General features: G+C 38.0%; 1 protein-coding gene across 12 annotated transcripts in view; it reads right to left on the bottom strand.

Moving 5' to 3' along the window:
* Positions 1-23,607, bottom strand: part of LOC100119231 (RNA polymerase II subunit A C-terminal domain phosphatase SSU72) — a 98,905-nt gene extending 75,298 nt beyond the window's left edge. For 2 of the 12 annotated variants that reach the window (XR_004345130.1, XM_032601330.1), the window contains exons 1-2: positions 23,391-23,570; positions 23,118-23,249 (exon numbers count right to left, since the gene is read on the bottom strand). Coding sequence is in view for 4 of the 12 variants with exons in the window: in XM_032601337.1 (XP_032457228.1) it covers positions 23,108-23,124 (17 nt within the window). In the remaining 8 variants the exon portion in view is untranslated. Of the gene's footprint in view, positions 1-14,973; positions 15,145-22,695; positions 22,835-22,945; positions 23,045-23,107; positions 23,250-23,390 lie in introns of those variants that run through there. The other 10 variants (XM_032601337.1, XM_031921443.2, XM_032601328.1 and 7 more) reach the window with 9 other exon arrangements.
* Between the last annotated feature and the right edge of the window lie 2,164 nt (positions 23,608-25,771).

The following is a 25,771-nucleotide window of genomic DNA, read 5'->3' as shown; positions in this document are numbered from 1 at the left end:
AGTCTTTCATTGGGCGAGATGATTTATGGCGTTTGTTAAGTTAGCGTTAAGAATAGTAATGCATTCGTCAAGTGATAACGTGGTGAGGGATAACCAGTCACGTGCAACTCACACATGATAACTCCGCTCTACAAGAAAGGAATCAGGAAGGACTCCAAGAACTATAAGGGAGTCACGTTAATGGACACAGAGTATAAAATATACGCGGAAATACCAGGGGAAAACATGAAAATGGTACTAGAGAGAAATGAGTTGCTAGATAATACGCAAATGGGCTTTATGTAGGGAAGAGGGCCAGCAGACGTGATATACATACTGAGCAAGGCGGTAGACTCGGAACCAAAGAAAGAGGTAGGGGAGGTGTACGCTTTTTTTGCGGACATGAGGGCGGTGTTTGATAAAGTGAAAAATAAGAGGTATGAAAAATGATGAGGAAGTTGGGATTAAGGAATATGATAAGGAATAAGGTTACAGAGTTAAACGAGGGGGCAAAAAGCGAGTTAAAATAGGGGACAAAAACATAGGAGGGCTTGAGTTACACAAGGAGGTAAGACAATGATAACCGCTACGTTACAGATACAGTGAGGGAATTGAGCAAGGTGCAAGAAGGAGGGATAGTAATTGGGAAAGATCAATTTTGGTCGCTATCATAAGCGGACGACGTGGTGTTGCTGGCAGTAAGCGCAGGAGGGCTAAAGCAGATATTCAGAAAGTTTAAGAAAATAATAGATAGAAAAGGTTTGGATTTGAACACGGAAAAGTCAAAGATTATGGCGTTTAAGAACGGGGGTAGATAAAAAAAAGAGGAAAGATTTTATTCGGGGAGACACGGAACTATAAGTGGTAGAAAGTTTTGAATACTTGGGATATAGGATAAAAGAGAACGGGAAATCCGGAAGTAGTTGCAAGAGAAAAAAGAAAAGGTAGAAGTGCCCAAGAAGAAGCTGGAGGCGAGAAGAATAAGAATAGTAGGAGAGAATAAAGATTTAGAGAGAGAGAGAGAGAGAGAGAGAGAGAGAGAGAGAGAGAGAGAGAGAGAGAGAGAGAGAGAGAGAGAGAGAGAGAGAGAGAGATTAGATTAATTAATTTTATTTTGCGTACATTATGTTGTACGATTCAATATGTACAGCAGAGTAGTAAAAGTAATAAGTTTGAGGTATCTGTTTTAGTAGTTGTGTAGTGTGAAAGTATGCTGAGGTGAAGATGGGTTAAGCGAGAGTGAGCAAGTGTGTGCGTGTGCGTGACTGTGTACACGATGTTTATGTGTTTATGCGTTTTCGAGTTCGAAAAAGTAATCTTTAGCTAGTTTCTTGAATACTGCGATGGATGTAGTGTTACGGAGGTGTGAAGGCAGGTTCTTCCATAGATATGAGGCGCTGATATGAAACGAGTTCCTCAGCGTCTCCGTCGCGAAAGTAGGGATATCCAGAGGTGTCACTTCCTCCCTAACAGGCCGGAGTGCTACGCAAAAGTCGAAGTAGGCCAGTGCCTATGATAATCAGCTGATAATCATCTTGATATTTGCATTAAATAAAACATTGTATTTTAACATTATCTAGTAAATAATTAATTTTTTAAAATCAAATGCAATTAATATTTATCAATAATTTAATTGATATCTTATGTTTTAGAATACATTAATTATAAACATTGATTGTTGGGGTAAATTTTTTTGGTTTTTTAAGATCGGGTTTATGTTAGGAAAAAAGAATGACTAATACAGATTTTTCAAGCATGAAATAATATATTTCTATAAAAATATAAAAATCATTATGTCAATAATGTAACAAATTCGGCAATGGTAGTATATACTTTATTCCTAAAATATCAATATAAATACAAATAGTTTTTATTTCGCTCGTAGGTACAATAGTAGAATTGGCTTCAATTTCATCAATTATTTTGAACATGTGATAGTATCGAGTATGATAGTTACGTATATTAATAATATTACAAATTGTAAACTCTCGTTTGTTGTCTTCGTCCAGAATAAATTTGTCAATACGTGCAAATTTATTATTGTTTTACAAAACAAAGGAATAATTGGATCTCCTTTTTTTCGCGATTCAGACTCATACAAACAACCATCTTTTATTATTTTATAATACATTGTTGCATCTTTTGATACATCAGAGGTAACAACTAATATATTATCAATGCTATCACCTTTACCGAAATAAGTTATATTTGATATTTTACAACAATTTTGAACCTTCGAATCCAGAATGTCATCACAGTAAATTTTTACGACGTCACTTATATGTGTGTATAAATGTTCTTGCAAAACTGTTACTGCGTGATTAATTTGTATAAATCTTGTAATTTGATGCGAAACGCCTTTGGAAGATTTGATAGTTTTTAATAAAACGTGATTACCCGACTCAAATGAAAACGTTGAATGACACCACAATGGTCCCCAATTCAGTACGCTTGTGGATAAATGCAATAGTTGGTGTACGTTGTATGTCATAGCTTTATGTCCGAAATATATTTCAGTATCAGCTACAAATGTGTGCAACATTTCATCAGCTCGATTTAATTCCGTAATATTAATTTATTTTATCTTGTAGTAATATATACAAACGTTCTACAAAGAGAAGCCAATGATAGTAATAATTTCTACTTAAATGTTCTGGCAAAACAACGACGCTATAGTACAAAATGTAATTTTCCCACTCTCGTGCTTTCCAGTCATTTCGACAGCTTAATGGTCGACTTAATTTCGAAATTTGGTGTGGAGCTGTGATTTTATTAATTTTTGAATCGATTTCTCGGATTAAATCTGTACAGCTTTAAAGCATTAAAGTAATTATATTATTAAAGCTTTAAAGCTGTACAGATTTAATGCAATATATGCTCTGCGGCTTTGCATACTAATTTTCAAGTCCGAAAAATGCATTATTTTTATGATATTATATTTTTTACATTAAAAATTTCAAAATAATTGGATATTTAAAACGAGTGCATTGTCCGGACTCGAAACTCAGTATACAAGCTTTCAGAGCGTGCTGTATCTAAGCTACAATGTTTAACAGCTTTTTAGAAATAAAAATATGCATATCGCTATAATAATCTTGTATTTTTCAGGTTTGTATGAAGATTATCTAAAAGAGAACAAAAAGTATAAACACTTGTCCGATGACGACAGAGACATAATTTTTAGGTTACAAAATTTTAGTTTCACTTAATGAAAAGGATCTATACTTTATATAAATTAACAATTATTGTAATAACAATAGTATTCTAATACAAAAGAATTATAAAAAATAAGTTTTTGCTATATATAATTAATGACCTTAATAAAAAATTTACCCCAACAATCAATGTTTATAATTAATGTATTCTAAAACATAAGATATCAATTATATTATTGATAAATATTAATTGCATTTGATTTTAAAAAATAAATTTTTTATTAAATAATGTTAATATACAATGTTTTATTTAATGCAAATATCAAGATGATAATCAGCTGATTATCACCTGAAGTTTTTAAGTAGGGCTCTGTAGTTTTAAGTCGAGTTCCTGCGTCAGGTCACAGTATACAAGAGAACAGTAGTCTATAAGGGGAAACAGGAGCGCTTGCACTAAGTGCTTGCGCAATCTGAGATTGGTACTTTTTCTGAAAAAGTAAAGCCTGTACATTAGCGAGTGAGCACGCTTACACACTTGTGTAACGTGATCCTTCCACATGAGTTTAGAGTCAAGCACCAATCCCAGATTACGCACAGAAGATTCAAAGCTGACCTGAGCACCCCCAATGTTGATATAGGTGTTAGCTATTGAAGGTAGTGCATTTATGTAATATGGGGAGTCCAGGACAATTGCTTTGGTTTTGTTAACATTGAGTTTTAGCCTCTTCTGTGCAGCCCAGCCATTATCCTCTCGGCATTAGCACACATCCTGTTTGATAAAGAATCGAGCTCCTCAAGGTGGCATTGACTGTAAATTTGCAAGTCAACCGCATAGATGAGATGGGAAACATCGGAATCAAGGCAGAAACCGATGTCGTTGATGTACAATGCGAACAGCAAGGGACCCAGAACGGACCCCTGCGGGACGCCGATGTTAAGACGCCGAGGGGAGGAACGTTCGCTATTGTCACCAACGACGGCCTGCTCTCTCCCAGAGAGGTAGAAGGCAAACCAGCGGATGACCTGCTTTGAGAAGCCGAAGGTGGATAGCTTTCTCAGGAGCCTGACGTGACACACAGTGTCAAACGCCTTGCTAAAGTCAAAGAGAAGGAGAAGTGTTACTTTCTTTTTGTTTATCCCGGCCCTGGCATCATCAGTTAGCTTAATTAGGCCAGACTGAGTGCTGTGATCAGTGCGGAAGCCTGTTTGAAGATTATCTAGTAGGAGCCTTGATTCAAGGTATTCTGAGACTTGCCTGGCACCAGCCACTCCAGGGCCTTGGATAGAAAGCAGAGAAGTGAAATCGGACGGTAGTCGGTCACGGCTGTTGGTGAACTGATTTTGCTGAGTGCGCGCACAAGTGACAATTTCCAGGCAGATGGGAAGCCGGGTTCGCTCAGGGATAGGTTGAAAATATGACTTAATAAGGGAGCGAGAACCGGCAATGCTTTTGAAATAATAACCTGTGGAATGCCGTCACTTCCCCTGGCCTGGGTGTCAAAGTGCGAAACCACAGCCAACACGTCCGATTCCGTTATAGTGCTGAACTCGAAGTGTTCCGGGAGGTCAAGACTTTCCAGGGTGAGAAGATAATCCTCAACGGCAGGGGCCAACGGATCGTTGGAGATCGCGCTGAAATGCCTGTTGAGTTCATCTGTGGTAAATCGAGATGGTAATGGGGCCTTAGTGGCAGAAATTCCAAGTTTCTCCAGCTCTCTCCAGATCTCGGCAACGTCGGTCAAGGTAGACAGGCATGAATAATAATAATTCAGCCTGGCTTCCTCGACTTGTTTGTGAGCATAGTCTCTAGCTAATCTGTAAATGCGGAGATCCGAAACGAGCCTAGAGTCCCTGAAACAGAGAGAGAGAGAGAGAGAGAGAGAGAGAGAGGGGGGGGTGTGGGAGAGAAGAGGACTCGCTAAATGAGTGAATGGACGACATCATGGAAAGAGTAGAGTGGGAGCTGGAGGATACGAGGACAGATGATACAAAAAAGTAAATTTTAAGAGAAATGAAGACATAGAAAAGATATGGGGGAGGAAAGCGGAGATAAAAGATGGGGGAAGATAAAGTTGGGAGTAGTGGCTGTCATACGAGGAGAGGAGGGTAAAGGCCTTTATGATGAGGAAAAAGGAAAAGCGAGACGAAGTAGCTAAAGAAGAGGAAGAAGCGAGTCCACAGAAGGCGTTGATAGCGGAGGTAGGAGGAAAAAGATATACGCCGGACCGGAAAAGAGGATTGTGGAAAAAGGAATAGTGTCAGATCAAGAAGAAGACAAGAAGGAATGAAAGAGAGAGAAAGTAAAAGAATGAAGAAACGTATACATACACGCACAGCATTCACACTCACACAGACGTACGCATACACCACACACAAAAGCACATAGCCTCAAAACACTAATACACGAATAAAGTCACATTGCAAAAACAAACAGAACAGATAGAAGCGGACTATACATGAGAAATTATATATCCGACTACATCGGAGTCTGATCGTCGAAAGAGATTGTTGAGTAAAGAACATCATAGTCTTTACTCGGAGCAGAGTAAACAGTATAGTTGGCGCTCAGAGTATAGACTCAAGGCATGTACGGTACGCTTACGTTACTGCCAAACAGATAGGTTTCTAGCTGCCACTTCTAGCTACCGTTGGCAACCGTTCCTAGCTACTTTTTAATAACTTAATGGGCGAAACTCATTAATGTTCTACCAGGGCGCTAAAAAAATCATTAGTTTAATTTAGAGCTGAGACGAACGATTGGGGCATACATATTTTTCAAATTGCTCATATCCGCGCACGGGAGTTTTTTGATGTCTGTCTCCTTACTCCCAGGAATTTCAGAAGCAAACAACAATTCTAGAAGCAGAACCCATGCAATTAAACTTTGAAATAATTTTATTTTGTATTTGAATAATGGTAATCTTCCTGGTTTATTATAGAATACTTTTTGATATTTTTGTAATAATATTTTGAGTTTATTGATCGTTTCTGGATGTTTTACTATAAAAAACTTTAGTTTGTCGTCGATTTTTTTATCAGACAGTAAGACTTCCGGCTCTTTCTCATGTTTATCTATAGCCATGTGTATTAAAGCGTCGAAATTCCCCGTAAGGCTTATCCCCGGTTGAGCCTCAAGCTGAAGTACAGAAAATTTTAGAGCTACTCTACTATCAATGGATTTTGTTACGTTTTGATCGACCTTTATTCTTAGTGTGTTATGCCCTAGGTTTAAACCGGTGTAGTTCAGACCGTTCTGTTTGACTCATTCGTTTAAATTTTCATGTTTTTTATCTACGTCACTGATTACTTCGATTATGTTCACAATTGACAATTTATACGTAAAATAATCATTGGCTATACAGATACGTGTAAGGAATAAACTAGATAAAATGAAGTTGAAAGGTTTTGAAGACTCCAGTTTATGTTTAACAGGATTTGAAAAAACAATTAATTGATTAAAGAATGCAGGTGGAAAAGTTGATGAAAAAAGAAATTTAAACTATATGCTGAGAACATTACCAGACTCACTGAGTTATATTGGAGATCTGATAGATGCACTACAAAAAAATGAAAATTGTGAAGTCGAAATACAAGTAATGACAGCAGATAGAAGAAAACTAGCGATTTTCGAGCTGAACAGAATATAGATAAAAATTGCTATAGTTGTGGACAATTTAGACACCTTAAGCAGCATTGCAAAAGCTCCTGGACCAGAAAAAGAGGCAAGAGATGTGCAACGCATTGGCAGGAGGTGCACGGTACCCACAGCTGCAACAGTAGAAACAGCAGTTCCGAAGCCGCGGAGGCAGAGGTGCACAGCGAGGCTACTACGTCAAAGGTCGGGGAGGTCAACAGCACAGCAACGCGGCAAGACAACACGACGTCAGGCATAGCGAAAACGTTAGCGATCAAGTTACAACAGATTAATTTTTAACAAAAGTTAAGGGAATATGCGAAGAAAATAAAGTGAAATTTCTGTTTGAAACTGGAAGATCCAAATTTTGTATAAAAATGTCACGAAAGTATTTTTTACTTTCTCCAATTCAACATAGTTACTCCCCATGGATTTATGAAGGTTTTTTTTTATCAAAATGCAAAGCTGAAGGAATTTCTTTAAGTTAGACACTTTTTAGAGATTTCTGAACATTCAAATTCTACAGGGCACAGTTATCATTTTGAGGGTTAAAAATTTAGGAACAAATTTTTTCTAATGTACTTCTGCCTTCTTTCCTAATGTACTTCCGTAGAAAACATTGGCCGACCCCCTACCCCCCGCAAAGCGTTTTTTAAAAATTAGCTGAAATTACCCATATACATTTTTGTACATTAATATACATTTTCCATTTTTATTTCTACTAAGGTAGATCATCTGAACATCCTCTATTATATTAAAATATGCCTGGTGGTCTCCGGCTATAAGTTCACTTCATCTCTTGTACTGACTATTGGTGATTTAGTCCATACATGACCACTTGGCGATTATCGGTATAGAATAGGAGTTGTGCCGGAAGAATAAATCACACAGTTAAAATGAAAGACCGTTATTGAGGCTTGTAGATCAGGCGTGTGCCATTCCACCGGAGGTGGCGATATAACTTACTGGCGTACGAGCCGTCGGACGAAGATAAGAGCGACTCGTCACGAGGGCTCTCACGACAATCTATGGTTACCCCCAAACACGCTTATAGCCGAACAACCGATATAACTTAAATTTACGAACGGCATGAACATATCGGCCCCCACGAAACGGGTGACAATCGTTTCGTAACGCATCGGTCGTACAACAAACAATAAGCTCGAAGTTTTCCTTTTAATAAGACGCACATTTGTCGACCAATGTATCTCACGGTTGCATCGCACGATGCCTAAGTTGCAAAAGCTACATACAAAAAGTATTCATTACACAGCTAGAAGCAGCACACTTACACTCCCACACACTCGAGCAAGCACAAGCCATAAAAAAACTCTTTTTATAATTCATCTTAATTAAAATCTTTCAATATACATAATTAAAATTTGATCCTGAATAAAAAGTTGATCTTGTATCACGTACTTAACATATACAGTTTGACCCACTAGTCAGATAAATAAAAGACCCGAAGACGCTAGTCAACAAAAACAATTTACATAAGTAGAATTAAATCGCAACCATAACATCCTTCCGTACACACGCGCGGCTCGCACAAACTTTGCCGGATAGGTTAATTATATGCATATGACATAAACAGAGAAATACAAAATTATTCAGCGGTAGATTGAATCGCGGCAAGATGAGCGACCGCCTCGTTATTGACGGGTAGTAAAATTAATTTGTTTACCGGTCGCTTATATTCGGCACTGGCGGTTTTGATTAACGCGACGCGGCATAAACTATACCCTAATACAGTCGGATGATCCGCGCCAATGACCACTTGGTGGGCGGCAACAAGCCGTCTTTATACAATACCAAATCCTCTTCGTTGAATGAATGGTTCGAATTTAGCCACTTTCACCGCTGCTGTAATTAATTGGGCGAGACGTTGGCTTCCCACACACCGCCGAAAGTAGGTGCCCGTGGTGGAATATACGACCACTCGATTCCATCATTGGCGATGGTGGCAGCAATCTCCTGGCTCATAGCGGAGGTGCGGGCAAAAAGGCGGCTCAGCTCCACCTTTGCTCCCTGAAAGTTGGTACCGTGGTTACTGTAAATTACGCGACACAGTCCACGGCGAGCAACGAAGCGACGGAATGCCGCAAGAACGGCGGATGTAGTCCGACACGACCTCGAGATGCACAACGCGCACCACCATGCAGACAAACACCGCTATATAGCCCTTGAAGGCCTTTTGTCCTCGGCCAGTTGAGCAGCACATTAGAAACGGGTCGGCAAAGTCCACTTCTGTGTAAGTAAAGGGGCGAGCTGGTCTCACTCGCACTGCAGAAAGGGGTCCCATCTGCTGCTCCAACGTGACGGCCTTATAGTGAGTGCATCGCACGCACTCACGTACAATCGTCCGTACGATGTTCCGAAGTAGATGGCTATGAACGACCGTTAGTTCGCCGTGTACGGTGGTTAAATGTGCGTTCCGAATTAGTAGCGTCGTTACATGATGACGGCTCGGCAGGATAATCGGATGCTTCTCGTCTTCGCTCAAAAAAGAATTTTGCAGGTGCCCACCTACACGTAGCAGTCCCTGGCCATCCAGAAATGGCGAGAGCCTGCTGATGGCACTGGTTTTCGGTACGAAATCAGCCTCGCGTAGTCGTCATATCTCCGAGTCAAAGGCGGCTGCCTGCACTAGTCGAAGTAGCGAGAGACGTCCCCAGTGCCAATTCTGATGCGTAGAACCAGGTCAGGCATCTGTCGGTTGGTATCAGCTTTGTGTTCGAGCGCCATCGGTGTATGTAGGCGAAAATTCGGATGATCTTGTCCACCGAAGAGATCGTGGTTAGCCAGTAAGAAAACTCGTCGACTTGAGCAGTGCAGAAATTCGCTCCACCAAATCTGCGCCTCTCGAAGCTGCAACGAAGAAAGTCCGCGAGTGATCAGATCAGCAGGGTTATCTTCAGACTTTACATGATTCCAGCTGGCCTGGGGCAACGTCGTGACGATTTCGCTCACGCGGTTGGCTATGAATGCCTTCCAACGCGAGGGGTGCGCGTGAAGCCAGGCAAGAACCACTTTAGAGTCGCTCCAACAATATATCTCTGAAGGTTAATGATCCAGCTTTGAAGTGACGGAAGAGATGATCTTGCACAGCAGCGAGGCCTTACACAGTTCCAACTTCAGCAGGCTGATTACCTTGATTTGGGCAACTTTAGACATCGCGATAATCAGCTTCGTGGATATGGTACCGTCGTCCGAGGCAAGCACGGTATAAATTGCTGTGGCGTAGGCCCTCTCAGACGCGTCGCAGAAGCCATGTAGCCGCCGGTGAGAGGACTCGAAGGCGCCGTTCCAGCGAGGGATTTGTATGCACTCTAGATCTATGATTTGGGTTCGGAAAGCGAGCCAAGCATTCTTCAGGCCGGCGCCAACTGCGTCATCCCAGTTGGCGCCCCGCATCCAGAGGTTTTGTAGTAGGATTTTTGCGCATACCACGACCGGTGCGAGCCAGCCGATTAAATCGTAAAGTTTTGCAATTTCGGACAGCATTGATCTCTTCGTAATGCTGTCAGTGATGACCAGTTCCGAGACTCGGAAGCAGAAGGCATCCTCCCTCGACAGCCAATGCAGTCCCAGCGTTGATACGATTTCTGGCTCCTGGACATCGGTACCCTTCTTCTCGACTTCTGGATCGTCCAGGCTGCGTAGTAGTTCGTGTCGCTGCCCATTTTTCTACCGTCATTCCGGCAGTTTGCAGAATTCGGATGAGCTGATTTCTCATGTCCAGTGCTTCCTTAATAGTCTCCGCCACAAAAAAGTCGTCAGCGTATCGGCTTTGTCGCAACGCCCTTGCTGCCTCGGGAAAGCGGTGTTCTTCGTCATTGGCTAGTTTAAGCAGGTAGGCATTTGCTAAAAAGGGTGCACTGGCCGTGCCATATGTCACCGTAGTCAGACGGTAAATACGAATGGGTGTGTCGTCCGCTCTCAATACAATCCTCTGGTAGTCGTCCTCTGGTAATCCGCGGTCGTCAGGATGCACCAAAAATTGTCTGAACATCTTAACGATGTCACATGTAAATACCATCGGTAGGAAGGACCACCGCACCATTAGTATCAACACGTCTTCCTGTAGTTTCGGACCCACGTGCATGTAGAAGTTGAACGACAGTCCGGAGGTATCCTTCTATAAGGCATTAAATAACACTCGTATTTTATTCCCACTGCGTGTCCACACAGCATGATGCGGTAGGTATGCAGCGTCTGGATAGTTCTCGTCGTTGCAAAATACCAGCTCTATATGGCCGAGATCCTCGCACTCTGCCATAAATCCTCGGTAAGCAGCTGCCAAATCCATTTGCACCTTGAATCGTTTCTCGACTCTCTTGAGGCAGGCTTCCGCAAGAGCTCGGGTTCCAGTAAGTTCAGGCTTCTTGGTTAACGGCAGCCTGACCACGAACCGATCATCTGCGTCGCGAGTTGTGGTTCGGCGGAAAAACTCATAGCACGCTTCTACATTGGGCGATAAGCGGCGACTAGTTGGTGCTTCTTTGACTTCCCAAAAGCGAGTGATGGCATCGGTTAATGCATGGTCTATCGTTGTATGAAACAGCGAGACGTTGGCGTTCTTCTCTCGGGCGGCTTCGTTGATTGATCCCATCAGTATCCATCCTAGGGCAGAGTTCAGAGCCACGGGTTGCGTAGATGACCCTCTCTTGATCCCTGGTCAGAGTACAGCCGCGTAGACAGCGCTCCTCAAGACTCAGTCAATATTGGCTGGTTGGTCGAAGTGCGGGTCTGCCAACGTCGCATCTCTCAAGTAGTCTCGATCCTGCATCGTAACGACCGTGCGGGGTAGGATTAACGTTAGTTTTTGGAGTACGAGAGCTGAAAAATCGAAACGAAAGTTAGCATCGTGATTCGATCTTTACGTAGCAGTTACACGTGCTTTGGCCACAGCCATGGTGGTGCCCCCGACTCCGGAGACAGCTACGTTTGCAGTATGCTTGGGCAGTGCCAGTAACTGCACAATACGCTCGGAAATGAAGCTTTCTTCAGCTCCGGAATCCAGCAGTACACGAACTGTGACTGCTTGTCCGTTATCTGCTTACAGTATTGCGCACGCCGTAGATAGCAACACCTTTGTGCTAGCAATTTTTGGAAGTAACGAGCTTTCCGTTGCAGTGTGTGCTGAAGTTGATTTACGCTCGACATAGTCCGTAGTTGCAGTCGCAGCGTTAGCGGGCCCCTCCTGATGCAGCTTGGTATGGTGCTTATTCCCGCACACTAGACATCGCCCCTTTGACACACACTGGTTTACGGTGTGACTTGCACTTATACAGTTGAAGCAGACTAGTGCCGATGCGGCATGTGCTCGGCGTTGCTTGACTGAGGTGGTTGTAAACTTCTTGCAATACCCGAGGAAGTGTTCTCCGCGACAAAACGAGCATTGCGTACGGCTTGTGGTTCGCGTTGACTTCTGGGTCGTAGTATAAGCGTTCACGCTTTTCGCCTTTTTTTGGGCATTTGAATTTTTCCCCTCCTTCTTATATCGCGTGGTGGACTCCTGGGTACTTTCCGAACGGTCGCCTTCCACTGATGCATGCTCGTTGTCAATGTCTACCGAGGATACGTTCCTCCAGAAAGGCCTTGATTTTAGCGTACCCAGAAAATACCATCGTTGTTGACTTCTCGACTTCTTTCTTCTGCTCAAGACGTGTGCTGTGTGCAAGCTTACTGTCGATTCAAAATACGAGGAAGTCATCCCACTTACCGACGGGTCGACCCAACGCTGCGAACACATTGGTCCTCTCGTTTACCGTATTTAGCAGCTGGCTGAGGCGTTGTTCGGACTCCGTAGTCGCCGGCGAAAGCTTGACCAGAGCTTCCATTTGAAAAGTAAGGCGTAAGTATTTGTTGTTGTATCGGTGACACAATGTATCCCAAGCTGTCTGGAGATTCGCTCCAATGAGCTGGATTCCCTTCAATTTCCTGACAGCCTCGCCTCCTAAGCAGTTGGCCAGATGTTTGAGTTTGATGACTGTGTCCATCGTATTATCGCTTATAACAAAGGATGTAAATTTCGCAAAAACGAACCGCTTACGTGTTATAAATGGGGTTCTAGGTTTTGGCCATATCAGTAGAAACTAAACAGTAACTGAAGGCAGAAGTAAGCTTTGCTTTAAATGTGGAAAAGATGGGCACAAAACAAAGGAGTTGTAAGAACCAACCCAACTGTGTACTCTGCAAAAGAGGCACAGGTGGGAAGAGTGACCACGCAGCTGGTAGCTACGAAGACAAATAACAAAATCATTCCAACAATCACCCTAGAGGAATCACTGGCTGCATGTAAAAGAATTGAGAACAACAAGGCTCCAGGCCTGGATAGCATACCCAATTCTACATTTAAACAAGCTATACAGGCACGCCTCGATATCTTTGTGGACTTGTACAATGCATGTCCCGAAGAAGGGATGTTTCCTAAGAACTGGAAGAAGCAACGCCTGGTGCTACTACCAAAAGGAGATAAGCCACCTAGAGAAGCTGCCTCATAGAGACCAGTCTGCATGCTGGACACCCCGGGCAAGATTTTAGAGCGCATAAGCAGCGTAAGAATGGACCTTGAAAAACCAGACAGACTAGCGGAATATTAATACGGCTTCAGGTAAAAACGCTCTACTCTTGATGCCGTAAGCTTAGTAGTTGACACCGCTAGAACTACAATAGAAGGAAAAAGATGGAAAAGTGGAGCCAAGAAGTACTATTATTGCACTGGATGTTAAAAATGCGTTTAACTCAGTCAGCTGAAGCAAGATACACGAGGCACTACGGAAAAAAGAGGTACCCGTATATATAAGAAGGATTATGTCTGACCACCTGAAAGACAGAACCATTTTGTATGACACAGAGAGCAGAACGAAAACTTATCAAGTAACCGGAGGGGTCCCACGAGGATCAGTGCTTGGCCCATTATTGTGGAACATCATGTACGATGGAGTACTTAGGCTAGAGCTACCCGAAGGGGCAACAGTTATAGGGTTTGCAAATGACATTGCAGCAGTGGTAGTAGCAAAGCAAAACGAAGAGGTGACGGAAATCGCTAACGAGGCAGTAGGTATAATCCACGATTGGCTAAAACAGACTGGACGTGAGCTTGCTAGCCATAAAACGGAGGCTTTCCTTATATCCAGTAGGATGAAAATTGAGTCAATAACGCTGTCAGTGGATGGACACGAAATATACTCTCAGCCGACCATTAACTACCTGAGAATCACCATCTTACGCCAGACTAACGTTTAGGCAGCATCTCGAGAGGGCGAGCAATAAGGCAGCAAAAGTCGGTGCTGCACTATCGCGACTAATGCCAAATGTAGGTAGGCCAACGCAGGGTCGAAGGTTACTCCCAGCCAGTGTAACTACATCAATTATGTTATACGGTGCCTCAATATGGGCGGACGCTATGTTGGTGAAGTCCTATGCACGAAAGCTGTCAACAGTTCATAGGAGAAGTGCATTGCGGGTCGCTTCTGCCTACCGAACAGTATCAGAAGATTCAGTTTGCGTTATTTCAAGTATGCCGCCTATTGACCTTCTAGCAACAGAACGAAAGAATATATACGAAGAAAGCCGGCGTGATGACAATACTTAAAAGGAATTTTGGAAATCCGCAAAGAAACAAACCCTAGCTAAGTGGCAAAGGCGATGGGACTCCAGTGAAAAGGGGCGATAGATGCACCGCCTCATACCACGTATTGTTAGCTGGACCAATAGACGGCACGGGGGAGTGAATTACTACCTTACGCAGTTTTGAGAGGACATGGGTGCTTTTGAGGCTTCTTACACCGCTTCAAGATAGAGGATAATCCAAATTGCCCAGAATGTTTGGAAGCAAACGAAGATGCGGAGCATGTCTTCTGTAACTGTTCACGATACGAAATGGAACGAGAAGAACTCGAGCGTTAACTTCAGACTAGGGTGACCTCTGAGTCAATGATGACAGCTATGCTAGCGTCGAAGGATGGCTGGTGCGCAGTAAACAACTACGTAAGGACCATTCTCAAAAAGGTTAGAAATGACGAAGAGAATAGAAGGAAAGGACAAGGCGAAACAGCTGAGTAAAACTGTTGCTAGACGAAGGTCACTAGGTAATAGATACAAAACGCTCCTCGGACAATGCAAAGGAATGTAGGTCACAGAGTTGAGCTCTCACTCCCCTGCCCGATGCAGAGGAACGTAGGAACTAGGGTTAAGTACCTCTAAGTGGTCCTCAGACCGATGCTAAGAAACGTAGGTAACTGAGTTGAGCCCAGACTCTCTCGATGTCCTGTCCGAGTCTGTCCAGAGGATGGCCGGTCGATGCTGCTCAAAGTAGAAGACCGGACGATGCTGCTCAAAGTAGAAGACCGGACGATGCTGCAGGAAGTAGACAGCTGGACGATGCAGAATGAAGAAGACGGCCGGACGATGCAAAATAAAGAAAACGAGTTTGATCCTGAACCCCTAATCACCTTGCTGGATGGGGGATGTATGGAAATGTCAAACTTCAAAGTAGAAGCCAAAAAAGGCTAGTTAACGGACCGTACGGAAGTATTGTTTAACGATAGTACCTGTGGGGATCCTGTGTCGGAGGGCCACTTGTGCAGAGCTTGCTCTGCCTACGCCACATAAAGAAAAAACACACATCCATACGGACATTTTCTCAAAACAATTCATTTAAACTTTTAACACACCAAAAAGTATTTTCTTGTAGTTTTGACAAAATTTTACTATTACAAAGCTTCCTCTAGGAGGAAGCAAAATCGGACAAAAATTAGTTATAAAAAAACATATACACACATTTTAGTGTTGAAATATCAAAATATCAAGAGGCGCGGTAGCGCTACGAAGGCGAATTTGAGAAGCAAACGAAGATGCGGCGCTCGCGTCACTATTTACTTCTATATTGGTGTTCGGATTTTTTATTTACAGAAAAAAAAAAGATTATCATTACTGTTCGTAAGTTATTTTGACTTATTAGCATGTTTTAATAATGAACTATCATTTTCATTAAAAATATTAGCAAAAAGCCGTTTTATGTCATAATAAACGACTGTGTAATTCAAGATTCCTCATATGCTCATTTCAAATTTTCCTCTTCAGCCCAAAAGTGGTAGGACTGTGAATTTCGCCGCACAAGCTATGTGTGTAATACAGTTGGGTAATGCTTTCCCACAGTTTTCTACATACTCGCATAGACATCCGTGTGTCGTGGAGGCAGTTACAGTATTATAAATCTTTGCTCTATATTAAGCGGTGCATAGGGTGGCCGATGACGAGGTCTACATAGTTTGCACCGTGGTTTTTTGTGTCTAGTTAAATAAATCAGATGATGACGGTGTCTAGCTGTACGGAGTTGCTAATGACAAGGTTTAGGTAGGGTGCTCCGTTTTTGCTGTATAGGGAAAAAATCATAGGAGGACAGCGTCTCGGTGTACAGGGTGGCCGATGACGAAGTCTAGATGGTGCGCAATATGAAACACTCAAAATACTTCACTAAAAAGATCTGAAATCTCTAAAAAATTAACTTTTAAAAAAGTAAAAGGTTAGGCGAGTTTGATAAAAATTGATTGATTACAACAATTCTTCTATTTGTCGAAATTAATTATGACTTGTAGCAACTAAATCGTACATCAAAAACTCATTTTTTTGGATACCCTGCGTGACTCGCGCGCGTCTTAAGGCTCGAGGAACAACCAGATAACACACTCGATTAAACGTTTCGTCTCACACTGTGTTGTTCCAGGGACTTTGCCGGATAGCGGGACAACTCCGTTGCCCGCCGTCACCACGGGGAGGTACCCTGGATGCAAACACACGGATTAAATTTTTCGCTCTTTCAGAATCCGGAGTAAGAAAATATTATATCGTTATATTACGACGTGATTGGCTCAAATGAATACCAGAATCGTGATCAACGACCCGAAAAATATCAACTCATCAAAGACCCAAGATCTCAATTTACAGCCAAAAGCTGGAAAATGGATTTGATTTTGGATGGTCATCACGTGACCTACAAAGGTATGTTCTAAAAAAAAGTTAATACATATTCGGACGTAAAATTTTCTGCTCTTCAAGAATCCAGGGTCAAAATGATCATATCATCAAATTTTAGGGTTTTGTTTGACCTTGATTCTGACACTTCAAGGTCAAGAGAACCCCAGATTCAGATTTAGCGACCCCGAAAATATATATATAAAATTTTCAAGATTTTTTAATAGTCATTCCGCAATTTGACCTTCAGATGCCCTTGACCCTGACGTGATGGGGTTAAACGGACCTCGGATTCGGATTCAGCAACCCCAAAAACATAAAGTGCACCTCCTCAGATATCGGAGAAAATAATTTCAATTTTTGTGTGGGGCTGTGTTATCAATAAGGTACTATAAAGTACTATGATGTTTTAATCCAATTTTCGTTTTAATTAAGTTTTTTTTCTATTTTAATTTGATAAATATACCGTTGCTCCCTACGAAGAGTAGCACTGTTCAAATTTCCCGTCATAAGTAGCACAACTCATTTCACGCACGCTAGACAAGCACAACTCAAATTTTCTCACAACTTAAACAACGAATTTCTATAAAAATTTCCCGATTTTCGCGAAACTGTCTTTAATGAACATTTTCAAATATTCACAATTTACAACTTTTTACCGAATTTAAAAATGTTTTCACAGATTTTCACAATAATTTTTTACAAACATTTTTTTAAATTATTCACTTTTTTAGAAACCTTCTAAAATGTCCGAAACCTTATTAAACTTTGAGGTTTGTCTGTCTTTGTCCAAGGTTTTCATGAACTTAACCAACAAAATAACCCAATAAAAACGTAAATACTCACATTTTAAGTCCTCTTTTCCTCTTTTCCTCTTTTAAAAAAATGATGGCCTTTGTTGTGAAGCATTTAATACGTGATTCTGATTGGTTGCTGGTTAGTTGCCTAGGCAACGAGATCAGAACCGCGCTTTAAATTCATAACCCTCAAAACAGTCATAACTCATAATCCTGGTAGAAATATTTGAGGTGTTTAAAATGAAATGTGAAAACCTTGATAACAGATAAAATATATGTAATATAACGTAGTATTACAACATGTGTATTGAAAAGTAACACCCTAACCCTATTTGAAGTAACAATAAAGTGTGTGAATATTATTTAGTTTTTTTTTAAATGTTAGTGAGAAGTTCAATTAAAAGAATAAAGAGTTTGAAGATATACTGTGTCTCTGTGCCCAAAGTCGCCCTCGGTAAGGTTTGAGGGGTGAATTTAAAGAAAAGTTCAGTATCCGAGTCAGTAAGTTTAAGTATATCATTATACAATGCTCTTTGATTTGTAAAAGGGCTACTATAGACAACTAAAATATGACACTGCCACTTCCTATGTTACCTAGAAATATGTAACCTAGATGATTCTGATTTAACTGTTTTCGTTTATATTTTCACATCCAGGCTCATGTGAATTTTATAATTGAGCAGGTCAAATTTTAATTATAGCCAGTTACGCAGAAACTACTATCTCTAGCACATTGTATTTCTGGTTTCTAGCATATTTTTACATGGAGAAAGTGATAAATGTTTCGGCTTTTTTGTCAAGGTATTAGGTAATTAGGATTTTGACTTTTAATAGTTGTGAGAGATTACTTTTGTGTTCGACTACAATACCCATGATAATTATTTAGTCGTATAGCATGAGTTTGCATTCACGTCAGTGTCGGAGTCGAAATCAGAAGTTTTTCAGTTAAGGTCAATTCAACTTTAAATATCTTTCCACAATCACAAAAGAAATCTATATGCAAAATATGATCTCTCTAGACTTGTTTGTTTTTGAATGAGAATAAATGCAAAAATGGAGAAACAGGTATCGGTCTCAAAATCTCTCACAATTGTTAAAAGTCAGAATTCTAATTAATGCCTTGACAAAAAAGCTAAAATACTTATCACTTTCTTCATGTAAAAATACACTGTAAACCAGAAATACAATGTGCTAGAGATGGTAGTTTCTGTGTAACTGTCTACAAGCAAAATTTGATACGCTAAATTAAAAAATTCATATGGACCTCGATGTGAAAATACGAATGACAACAGTTAAATCATAATCATGTATGTTACATGTTTTCTAGGTAGTATAGTAAGTATCTGTGTAAAATTTCAATTGTATAGCTTTTTTATAATGCAAATAAATGGCATTTTAATGATAGACAAACCCACTGACTCTTATACTGAACTTTTCTTCAAATTCACTATTCAAACCAATGATGACGACATATATTGAGCATTAGTAATATATTTATTAAAAAATAGTTTTGAGGGATTTAGTAACATGTTACATGCTTATAAAATATTAGCAGACGTTAGTGCGCTACCCAACACTTATGGTAGATTTTCTACCAATGTTATTAGACAGAGATATAATCAAGAGCGCGCGAAGCGCGCCTTCATTCCTAGTAATATAAAATCGCGAGTTGTGCTACTTGACCGCATTTCTGAACTGTGCTACTCTTCGCGGCAAACTGTGAGTTGTACTAGTTTTCGTTTGAAAATTTGAACTGTACTAGGCTTTGTGCAGAGCGACGATACAATGTCATTGTTATCCACATTCATCGGCATGATTCTTTCAAAATGATAAATACAATTATTAGTTGTTTTGTCATATAAACTAAATATTTTATTATCTATATTCTTTTTGATTGATTTTCAGCAATTACTTTTTCTTTGTGTTGGCTTCTAAAAGAGTTAATTAATGATTGCTGTATATAATACCTCAAGTTCCTCAATATTTATTCTATCAGAATTTAATTTGAATTCAGCAATTGATTCAAAATAAATTTTATTTTTATAATCTTTTGATATTGGAAAAAATGATAAAGTCAATGTATCATGCATACTAATCAATGTTCTCGCATTTTACTAATATTAAATTGAACATTGCATGGACAAATTATCTTTATTGAAAAACAGTCTATCAATAAAAATTTGATGATCATCATCAAGACATGTTTTGTTAATACTATCAAAAATTTGTATTACATTGTCTTTGTACAACAAATCCAGTGTCTGTTTCTACTGGAACCAGAAAAAAGTATTTGAATATATTCTTTATGTCTATCAATAGGGTGAATATTAGACAACCTCTGAAAATTGACTGTGGATTGCATATTAAAATTCGAGTAAATGTTGTTGAATTCAAGTATTTGGTTATCATTTAATTAACTTTTAGAATTAAAGAATTTCTAATGTCTTTAAAAATAAGGACATCTATTGTATCATACATGTATCATAAATTGTCGAACAACAGCAAATAATCTATTTTTGTTTTTCATCTTCATCAGGGATTTCCGCACTAATTAATTGGTTTAAGTGAGATTGCAGCATACATTTTTTTACCTCTTTTTTAAACAAATGTCACATCGACAGAAACGAATTGACGAAGAAAACTATAAAATTTTAATACATTAAAAAATCACGTCAATGTTCTCGCTAATGATAAATAACTATATGCATAGATAACTTTTTCGATAATATAAAAATTTCACGTAGCTCACAAGATAATAATGAGACATTATATTTTTTATTCGTGTACTAAAATTCTAGCTTGTTCATTTTCGTGATAATCAGTGATTAGAATCAAATGTGATTTTTGGCGTGATTTTCAGATGATATTCAAGTGAGTTTTATTCGATCGTCAAATGATTCTCACATTCTTATCTGATTCTCATCTGATCCTCATTTGATTCTTATCTGATTCTTATTAGATTCTCATCTCACCAAAGCCGAATGTTATTGCGTCAAATCTTGATTCAGATTTGTAAGGAATTTGCAAGGATCGTGGTGTTGCCTAATTGTAACTATCCAAATATTTAATTTGAGTACTTAAACTTATAAAATTGTTATTTCAATAAAATGAACTATTTTAAATGTAAAAGTATGTACCATGAATAAAATGTAAGGGGCATGTCAAGTTACGTAGTAAGCATCTTGAGAGTTGTTTGTAATTGATCAATATATTACTTAAGTTTAAATTACCAATCATTTGACTGAGCCCTTAATTAAACATAATGATTTTTTGTTAGTCGTATTATAAATAAAATAATATGATTGTAAACTTGACTTGTTTTAATTGATCTCAGTTGTTTTTTAATCTGTAATTTCACAGTAAAAATAATTATTGTCATTCATGATGGTACGCAAAACCTCAAACACGCCTAACCTTTTTACTTTGGTTAAGTTTTTTTTAAGAGGTAAGACTGTTTAAGTTATTATACTAATCATAAGGTACGTGCGATATAACCCATTAAAATCGATCAAAATCAATGCGTACAAATTTTGATCGATTAATATCAATTACAATACAAATTTATTTCAACCAATTAAATAACCATCATTAAGCCTTATCATGCTAATGAATTTTTCTATTCAGGTCATCAGAAAATATAAATTTTTTGTTTTTTCAATTTTAATTTTTGAAACATTCTTTAAATTGGTGAAATTCATATGAGTATCTCCATAACTGTAATTATCAAATAACTATTGAAAAATAAAAATATCGCACCTCAAATAAATATTTTTGATGTTATCATCGAGATGAGAACATCTATATAGACACTAAATACAAAAAGTAATAGTTTTTGAGAATTTTCTAGAAAATGAATCGCCCTGTTAGAAATAGTCAATAGAGATCGATTAAATTATTAATTGAATTCTAAGCTATATCTGAATCTCATTTTTTGCATAAAAACTTGATTAAAATCAATAGAATCGATAGGAATTGATAGGAATCAATGAAATTCTGTACTAATTCACGTAATTACGTGACTCTAAGGGTAGCTTTTTGGTCGCATTTTAGTCACGTAAATTGTCAGGACAACTTGGGGTCATGTAAATTTTCCAGAAAAATCTTGAAGTCACGTAAAAGCTCTGAGACACGTACATTTTTTTACAGTCACGTAAGGCTTCCAGTCACATAAATTGAGAAAACACAAAGTTGTTCCAATTCAACGTTTGGCCATTTTTCTAGAGTACGTTTGCGAAAAGTGTGCCTGAGTGGGTATGATTTCTTTAGCACATCTGAGTGAAAAGATCAGTATGCTAAAGCAACAGTACACAGAGTAACTCTTTGAAGAAGAAAAGTAAATTACTAGTCACTAAAAACGTTGAATCGGAACAACTTTATGTTTTCTCAATTTACGTGACTGTAAGAAAAAATTTACGTATCTTGGAGCTTTTACGTGTTTCTAAGATTTTTCCTGAAAATTTACGTGACCACAAGTTGTCTGAAAAATTTACGTGACCACAAGTTGTCTGAAAAATTTACGAGACCACAAGTTGTCTGAAAAATTTACGTGACCACAAGTTGTCTGAAAAATTTACGTGATTCTAAGAATGAGACAAAAAAGCTACCCTCAGTCACCTAATCACTTAATTACGTGAATCTTGGTGCGAATAAGAATGTCCATTTTAAAATATAGTTTAACTTCATAGAAGGTAAAGAAATGTAAAAAGTTAATAATTAAATATGAAAAACTAAGAATAAAAGTAAGAACTTGCCATATGCATTGTGATCAGAAATTATAAAATATAGAAAAATGTGATAAAATTGTCCAAAAGCTAATAACATTTCATACTTGTTTACATTTTCTTATGTTTTTTTTACAACATTTTATATTTTTTATACTTTAACATTGTGTGAAATTTTCATCTAAATATTTTCTATTACTCATAATTTTACTGAAAAAAGCAGATCACAGCAAGCCAATTATAAGCTAATTAGTAGCTGATAATCTGCTGAAGTACACCACCTGATTATGAAATAATAATCATTTCGGTATATTAATTAAATAAAATATGAATTATAATCAGCCAATAAGGCGGCAATAACAATAAAATAACATAAATAAAATTTTCGAATAGTTGAATCAACAAAAACTCAATACACAATAACCTACATCATAACAACTATTAATTAGATTTCCGATAGTCCAAAGAATATTGATGGAAAACAATATAAACTACAACTAGAGGTTAGATTACGTTAGCTCTGACATCTCCTTAATTTTATTTTTTTATCGGTAATTCTTGCAATTTCTGTAATATATTTTTATTTAAAAATGTAATGATTCGTATAAAAACATAAGAAAAAGTAAGCAAGTATAATTAAATATGCCAATTATTTACATAAATACTATACTTATTTACAATTTTTTTGTGCTTTTTAACTACATCACGTCACATTTATCATCTTAAAAACCATAAAAAGTTCTCATAGCAATAGTATACAAAATGAAATGTGGCACACTGAAACAAAATAAAAATATTCAAAAATTCAACAAAACTATACAAAATATCACACTTGGTTACATTTGCTCACAATTCATTACACTTTCTTGCACTATATTTTCACTAGAGAAGCCTTTTGTTGTCTATTTAAGTTAAGTTATAGTTAATAAGTTATAGAATTAAAACATTAACTATAAATCCCAGATTCTGTACTGCCAAAAATCTTAAAATAATTAAGGTAATATAGTGATATTTCATTCTTATATAAAATAAATAATTATTCTATTGTTTATAAATTTTGAACTTATAAAATGATTATAATCCTAATCAAAATACTGCATAGAACCAAAGTAGTAAATTAAACCTTTTCAATTGAAAATGTTAAGGAATGCTTTCAGTTAAAATTTCAGTTCTTCAATTAAGAACAAAATAAATTTTTGTATAATGCAGCAAAAATTTTAATTTTAATAATAAACTCTATTTTCCCCTGGTTTGGACTATGATTTACAGAACCATAAACTGTAGTACAAGCAAAGATTAGTAATGAAACGTCTGGTTTGCTTTCACGTTCCACGTCCGGGTATATAAGGATTGTTCGTTTCGTTTTTAGAACTTATACAGTTTGATTTCGACTCGCGTTAAGAGTGCTCTACTTATTCGCATGTGCAAGTCCCGCTTGATGGCACCACCACCCCAATAAACACTGGCGGACTTTTAGACATCTGAATACTTATCTCTCTTGAGACCTCTTTAAGAATTTCTAAAAGACATCAAAAAGATGCCTTTTAGACAACTCACTAAATTTGGAATAGCTTATTACCTATCTTTCGGAAGACTACTTTAAGATTTTCTAAAAGTCTTCAAATTGATAACTTTTAGGTCATAGAAAAGGGTCAACAAACTTTTTAGATATATTATGAATTACCTTTTTTAAGACTTCTTTTAGAATTTCTTAAAATAGTCGACTTGACAACTTTTTCAGAGATAAGTATTGATGAACTAAAATAGTATTCATTAAAGATCACTTTCAGACATCTTTTTGACATTTCCTTTAAGATTTTTTTGTAGAAAAAAGTAACAGTAATATCTTATATGCGAGCACTTAAAGATTGCTTTAAAGTGATCATATTAGATATTTTTTAGATAAGTTGCGTATGTCAAAATTTTTAATACATTCATAGTTTTCTAAAAATTGTCTTTTTTCCGCCATGTTTCCTGTCTTAGAGTCGTCAAAGTTGTTCTAAAAATGATGCCTTAAAGAGCGCTTAAGCAAGATGACTGCAGTAAGAGTCTCATAAAAAGCTGTCAAAAAGCTGTCTGCTAAATATAGCTAAAATTTGTATACAAAATCTTTTCTGGAAGGGTACAAAAAGTGTGCAGTACGTCGTCGTCTAGGTATCCCTGATGACGGCATTGTGCTCAGCACAATGCTGGCACCCGGTGCAAGCATCGTGCCGGCATTTAAATTATGAAAAAAGAAAAAAATTATACCCGAGCGGGGGTCGAACACTGAACCTTTCGGTTAGCAGGTTGGCACTTTACCATTTGACCATGAACACTTGTTACAAGTCGTAGACATAATTGTGTCTTTATGTACTGCGAGCAGCTGTTGATGTTAATAAAGTTGCATAAGTTATTGTAATAAACAATCACCAGAATCATTATTAACGCGTTGAACAACATCGGTATTCGACGCTTATTTTGTGTAAAGGCGCGAAACCGGCAGGCTGCTATAAATTCGGTAGTCATAAAAGAGTAGTCATAATAATATAATTAATGATATTGGCAAGGAACAAAGTCCGGTAAATAAATAATAGCCCAAATCCGAGAATAATAATTTGAATTGTATTAAGATTTATTATGTAATTGTAATTAATCGTATCCGATATACGGCGATTATGATACTTTTTTCTTTTAGAATCCAGTTTAATCCTACAAAGTACAAAGAAATATCATTATATAATATTTATTAACGATAGTAATGATGATTAAATAATAAAAAGAGTACTTACAAAAAAAAAATTGATGCCTCATTAGTATTGTGTTCTATTAGTAGACATTACTTTTAATCTTCATCTGCTTTATATCTCGTGTTCAAATGGGATGGTCGACATCGTATAATAGAATCTGTAAATTTCTTTTTTGATTAGGTATGAGGGGGCCCCGACCTCGCCCATCTCCGTGAGGCTCATCCACCTTCATTAGCCCCTCCAGCGCTCTTACAATACCGCTAATAATTAACAATATGTAACTAAAAAAAAATACAATAACACAAAAATTGTGAACGATTAAAAAGAATTCAAAAATATGAACTGTAAAAGAGCGCTATTGCATGAAATAAAAAATACACATCGATGGTACGAATAAAGAAAAAAATTAAATTAGGCTGATGTATATTTTCATTTACCTAAAACGAATGCAATTTATTATAAAATAAATAATACATTAAGAAAGAAAATAATACATAAGTATGATTGAAAGAAGGCTAAAAAATTCATAGAAAATGCTTCGAAAAGAGAAAAATTAATAATGCATGAGTAAAAAAGAAAAAAAGGCTCGAAAAGGCGTCAGAAATTACTCGAAAATAGGATAAACGTATAACGTATCCTCATTGTCTACTCCTTTTAAGAACCTGTACAGCAGATTAGTTTGCAGTTGCACCATTATTTGACCACCTATTAAAGAGTCTACTCGATCATATTTGTCAGTGTCATTGTTATATCCGCTGTTGGGGCCATTATCCAG

Source organism: Nasonia vitripennis (genome assembly GCF_009193385.2).
Source record: "Nasonia vitripennis strain AsymCx chromosome 1 unlocalized genomic scaffold, Nvit_psr_1.1 chr1_random0005, whole genome shotgun sequence".
NCBI lineage: Eukaryota > Metazoa > Arthropoda > Insecta > Hymenoptera > Pteromalidae > Nasonia > Nasonia vitripennis.
The sequence above is the reverse complement of the archived record's forward strand: the minus strand, read 5'-3'. Positions and strand labels throughout refer to the sequence as shown.